The sequence below is a fragment of the Nestor notabilis genome, unplaced genomic scaffold (genome assembly GCF_000696875.1).
Source record: "Nestor notabilis isolate BGI_N333 unplaced genomic scaffold, ASM69687v1 scaffold21985, whole genome shotgun sequence".
Taxonomy (NCBI): Eukaryota; Metazoa; Chordata; class Aves; order Psittaciformes; family Psittacidae; genus Nestor; species Nestor notabilis.
Window position 1 is genome coordinate 29,044 of NW_009929161.1, and position 6,067 is coordinate 35,110.

General features: G+C 48.1%; 1 protein-coding gene across 1 annotated transcript in view; it reads right to left on the bottom strand.

Moving 5' to 3' along the window:
* The window catches only part of MICALL2 (MICAL-like 2), a 23,086-nt gene that overhangs the window by 8,281 nt on the left and 8,738 nt on the right, over window positions 1–6,067 (bottom strand). Inside the window, exons 3-6 of the mRNA XM_010014865.1 lie at window positions 4,868–5,009; window positions 1,774–1,934; window positions 1,035–1,156; window positions 4–669 (exon numbers count right to left, since the gene is read on the bottom strand). Of these exons, the coding sequence (XP_010013167.1) occupies window positions 4–669; window positions 1,035–1,156; window positions 1,774–1,934; window positions 4,868–5,009 (1,091 nt within the window). The remainder of the gene's footprint in view (window positions 1–3; window positions 670–1,034; window positions 1,157–1,773; window positions 1,935–4,867; window positions 5,010–6,067) is intronic.

The window sequence follows — 6,067 nt, forward strand, 5'->3', positions numbered from 1 at the left end:
CTGCTGGATGCTGAGGACCCACTGGAACCGAGTCCTCCTGGCCTGTTCGGAGAGGTGTTTGATCCAGCCAGAGCCTGTATAATATGGTTACGTGCCTGATCCTTCACAGCATTCACTGGACAGACCTCAGTAGTGGTTTTGGCAGAGGCAGTTTTACCAGGGCCATGAGAAGGGACTTGGTTTTTAGTGTCAGAGCTTTTATTGCTGGAGGACTCTAAAGACTGAAAGAAATGTTCTCGGGCTTGCTGTGTTTTTGTTGTGGAGGTTGTCCAAAGAGGCCCTGGGGGGGCACCTTCACGGTGACCTGGTTTATTTCCCAACGGGCTACCTTTGCAGTCATCTGATTTATTTACAGCTGAAGAGGACCATGGAGTATTTACACTTTTGAAGCCAGAGCTTCCAGAAGATGAAACAGATGGCTTGGTTGAATTAGCAAGGCCTTCCTGGCTGGGTTTCTTCAGCACCTGCTCTAGTTTCTTGGGTTCTGCTGCTTTCTGGAAAGCCCTGGCAGCAGTCGGGGCTGGGGTACTCTCAGGTTTGTTCCCGGTGCTGCGGAGACCAGAGATCTGGACACTGTCTGGCTGCTGGTGGCTGATACAGATGAACGTGTTGGGCTCAGGCCCAGATTTGTAGCTTCCAGGAAGAAGCACGTTCCAACACTGCCTGCACCTGTGGATACAAAAATCTCAGCAAACGTCCTCCAGAGCACTGGGAAGGCATTGACACACAGCTGAGAGAGCAGGCAAGATTCCACTATCAGCACAGGGAGGGTGAAGGTACCACACTGGCAGTGAGCAGACCCCGCGTGCACATTCCTCAGGTGCTAAAACCAGGAGCTGCTGATAGCACGGCCTGAAGTAGGAAATGTGTGGATGAAAACAGACCTGTGCAAAGAGTTTCCCCCTATGGACAGGTCAAGAGCAGGTTCAGCTTGCCTCTATTCTGACACAATGTCCCACACTACTCCTTTCCAGTCCCAAAGGAACCAGGCTGCCCCTCTGCAACCCACAGCTCCCAAATCTGAAGAGCTGTACCTGAAGCAGTTCCTGTGATAGAGCTTCCCATCGACCAAGTAGCGCTGCACCAGATGCACGTGGTTCCCACAGACCCCACAGCTGCTGCTTGGGATATTCCCGCTGTCTGCCAGGACCCCTTTCTGTGGGGAGAAGCAATGGGTGAGCAGGCAGCTACGGATGTCCCAGGCAGGCAAGCATTTGGCATGCATAGTCAGCTGGCTAGGATAGAGAAGTGATATCCAGAAAATCCCTGCTCCCACTAAACCCTTGTTCATACAAAGTAGAACAGCCCTCAGAAAGATAGAGTAAGAAGGAGTTGTTCCCACAGAGGACCAGGGTGTTTTGTCTACTTCTGGGAAGCTGAAGTGCACAGGTCTCTGATTTGATATAGCTGGGAAAGGGCCTTACCCTTTTGAGAGAGGGTCTTCCCTTTTTCCACCCTGTTTTCTTCCCTACTCTGCTTTGAAACTGTTTTCAAGAATTTAATCAATGTTTTCTAGCAAAAATAATACATTCTGTCAAAAATCTGTCTCCTAAGACACCCATGTCCTGTTCACCACTACATGAATCCCAGCTCTCTGATGGCTTTTCCCACCTGAATCTGTGCAGTAACCAGGCCTCTGGATTAAATCCCTCCTAGTGAGCAGAAAATGTAGAGATCAAGTCCTTACCACTAGGAGCCTTGAACTAGCCCAATACTCTAGCTCACTGAGCAGATTTAAGGTATAAATAACACCCCAAACCCCACATTTCTTACTGTGGTGACCGGGGAGGTTTCTTTTGGCTTAGCTCTGGCTGGTGGGTGGGCAGGAGGCAGTTTTGGTAGTACTGGCTTAGGAGGCTCTGAAACAGCTTTCTTCCCAAGAGGCTGCTCCTGAGGTTCAGAGGAGGGACGCTTGATTCCAGCCATGCCTCCAACTGGAAGGAAGAAGGGAAGATTTGAAGGAAACATAAGGAAAACCCATGAGCTTAGGAGTAACTTACAGTATAAGGCAATCCAGAGGTACCTGATGGATAACAGGCAAAGCATACAAGGAGACACAAGCTTCCTTCACAAGCAGTTCTGTGGTGGAGTGAGGGACAAGAGGCAACAAGTGAATTTTACCAACATTCAGCTGAAACTGCTCATTTTTTCCTTCTCAGGGAATTCCATGGAGGGGGATTGAGAAAGTGGAAAAATACAAAACATCATCCATCAATGGTGTGGACAAGACCTTGGGTTTGTACCTGGACCACAGTTTGGCTGGAACTGATCACCACTGAAACAGGCACTGCTGTTGGATATTACAGCTAAGGAACTGAAGCAGGGAGGGCTTGCTTTGTTTAAGTTGTTGTGCTCCAGACTTCCTACATACCCTGCACTGTGTATGGATGTCCACATCCCAGCTGGGACTCTCATGGAGCGAACAGGTCAAATACAGAAATGACCACTAAAAATGGGCAATTCCACAATGATAAAGACTTGGAGGTGCCGTGGTGGTGCTGATGTGGAAACCAAGACTTGCCACAAGAAACTTGCAAATGTCCAATCCTATTTTCTTTGCAGGTGAAAGAGAAACCCTCTAAACTCACAAGTGGAGAAAAGAGAATCTCCAACACTCTTCAGTCGAGCAAGGAATGACACCCTGTGCCCTGGGAAGTGCAGGGAGATTTCCCTGGGAAATAAGGCTTCAGGCACAGTTTTTATAGACAAGACCCTTCATCCCTCTCACGGGGATGTTATTTTTGCACCACTTTTTATTTTGAACGAGATGTCTGTTTTCCTTGTGGTACATTTGAGTCACAGCTTCACTTTAAGAGTGACTGATTAAATGACCACCCATCTGAAAAGAGATTTATACTCTTCTCAGTAAAGACAGAGAGAGTCTGGGCAGAGAGCAGAGGGGAAACCCAGCTCTCAGCAGTCTTCCCTCAAGAAAGCCAGCTATCCAAATAAACACCCAGGGCTGGTGACAGCCAACCCAGCAAAGGGTTTAGATTCATGCTGCCTCCTCACTTCCCACATGTGCCATTCATTGAATTCCCATAGCCTGGCACAAAGATGGGTGGCTTCAGCTCTACTCTTCCTTAAATGCATGACCTCAATAAAATATTGGCTGCTCACCCTCTCTGGCCTCCTGTGTCCTGCTTATTTCACGGTTCTGCTGGAGCCCATTCGAAGGGCACAACTATGGTATTAGGAGGCTGCTTGGTGTCAGAGGGCACATTCCTAGTTGGGCTCATTTTCAGATATGTACATTCACCCCAGCAACAGGAATGCAACCAGAGTGTTTTGTGGGACACTAGAGAGTATAAAAATGTGCTGTGCTTGATGACATGGTATGTAAGATGCTGGGGGGAAGGGGTAAAGGCCTCAAACTGACCCAGATTCTCACCACTTGGCACAAACATGATGCAGTTTGTTTAACTTCAATCAGAATGGATTTAAAAAAAACAAAAAAAATCAAGAGGGGGAGGGAAGAGTGAAGGAAGAGAAGGAAGAGAAGGAAGAGAAAAGTCAGTCTTAAATGTGTAAAGAGGTGGAGAAGGGGGAAGAGTTTAGACATCAAAAGTAGCTCTCAGAGTGAATTGTTCTTTCTTTCCAAGATATAGGACATTTTTCATACGTATCTCCCTTCTCCATCTAGATTCACCTTAACCAGCTAAGTCATTCATGGCCCACTTTCTAAAGTTTCCTCTGGAGGAACCTGTGAAATTGGTTTATCGTATTATTTCATTTTGTATGATCTTAGAGCCAAATATAAACCAAGTCTACAGTAATGTTCCTGTGAGCCCAAATAAACTCTCCAGTATGTGAATATAATGCCTTAACAGCTCTGTTTATGTTTGGAAGAATTGCTATCACAATTACACCAGCTAATCATAGAATCATCACAGACTGGTTTGAGTTAAAGGGACCTTAAAGCTCATCCGGTTCCAACCCCTGCCACGGGCAGGGACACCTTTGCTAGAGCAGGTTGCTCCAAGCCCCTGTGTCCAACCTGGCCTTGAACACTACCAGGGATGGGGCAGCCACAGCTCCTCTGGGCACCCTGTGCCAGCGCCTCAGCACCCTCACAGGGAAGAACTTCTTCTTTATATTTAATCTCAATCTCCCCTCTGTCAGTTTAAAGCCATTTCCCCTTGTCCTGTCCCTACATGCCCTTATAGAAAGCCCCTCTCCAGATACCTTGCTGGCCATTTTAGGCACTGGAAGCTGCTCTAAGGCCAGGCAGCCAGCAGCAGACTCCCACTATAATGTCACCTGTCCATGTCCTCCCTTTAATCCTGACCCATAAGCTCTCAGTCTGCTCCTCATCCATCCCCAGTAGCAGCTCCATGCACTCAGCTCGTCATCACTGACATAGAGCCAACTTCACCAGCTTGGCAAAAGACTCGTTTTCTTCTACTTCCTTCTATCACTACTGCTTTTGCTGTACAAGCCCTACCATTGATGCTGTTCCATTGACACAGCCTCACAGACAAGCTCAGCCTTGTTAGACTCTGTGTTCTCACCAGCCCTCCAGTGTGGCAAAGACTGGAGCAGGGATGGAGGTGCTCAAGAAGGGAAAGCTGAGGTAGGGAACATGGAGGGAAACCTTCAGTGTTCCTGACTGGCTGGATCATAAGAAATTTTAGATTGTATTTTAAATTTTAAGGCGCTAGTTTAAAGACACTGCATGGCCCTGTGCCCTTCCAAAAGCACTGGTGCTACTGCAGTCTGGTGTGTAAAGAATTCAGATCCCTCATCAAAATAGTTGTGGTACCAACTGTGCAGTCTATTTTGCTTTTCCAAGCTTATTAAGAGGCAAAAGGAAAGCACAAAATTAAGCCCTGATCCTTCCCACTCATCCAGGGAATATGGTACTTACTAGGAGACCGTCCATGGAAGTAGTTATAATACTGGGAAACATAGGTGAGGATGCTCAGCCTGTCTGGCACCCTCAGAGCAACCATATCCTCTGCATCCAGTAAGGCTGGGATCCCCAGCTCCTCCTCCGCCACTCGAAATGCCTAGAGAAGGAAGGAGAAAACAGAAGGGGTCTTGTCCAGCCCAGGCAGCAGAACTGGTGCTCATCAGAAGTAAGAAACATCACTGCAAACAGCCCCGCTTGAATAATAACTCTACTGGGGAACAGCTGCACCAGTTTAATTCCTACATCATGCAGGAACCAGCGGAGTCATGGCTTCCAGCCACTGCATTGAGAAACTCAGGCAGGGAGCCAAAAATCTGGCCTGGCAAGCTGGCCATAGCTCACTGCACAGGAACTCACCTGGGCTTCCCCTGCTTTCCTCCAGCCTGCCTCTAGCTGAGTATGCACAGCTGCAGAGAGTGAGGCCTGGCAGAAGGGGATGTGTCAGTCCAGGCTGGCAGACTCGCTTCCAGGCTTCCAGCCCAACCTGGAGCGCTCCCCAGTTAACGGTGTGCTGGTAGGTGTTTGCAGGCAGCTTTCTACCTCCAAGCACTGTGCAAATGTTAAAGCTTCCTGCATACTACTGCCTGCTCTTCCACCTCTAACAAAGGGGAAATCTTGGGCTGCAGGAGGGATCCCTCCCTCACAGACTATAGAGAGGGCGAAGAAAGCAGTAATGCAGAATTCCTGATACTTAGCTCCCTTCCAGCTTAACCATCTCCACGGTGCCAATATTTGGGGCCAACATGCCTCTTTGTGGTGCCCTCTGGCTTGAAACTGCAGGATTAAAGTCAGATAAAGGAGGCGAAAGCTATTTTCTTTTTGCCTCTGAGCAAGAGCCTTTACTAGAAGACAAAAAATATAGCAACATCATAAAGCAGCTTCGCTCTTGCTCAAATCACTGTAGGGTTTTATTAGGGGCTTTCTCCAGCCCTCCTCCTTCCTAGCTTATAGGAAAAATTCCCTTCCCTCCCCCTTTGGAGCATCCCCTTTGAAACGGCAACACAGCAAAGGAAAACAGCACTTACAGGACCAGAGGATGGCTACTGCTGAAGCCCACAGTGAAAGGGTTAAAGAAAGACTTGAACATACTAAAACCCTCCGTATCTGACCTCTGGCACAGACACACAACAGTGCTGGTGTACAAGCCAGCCATTC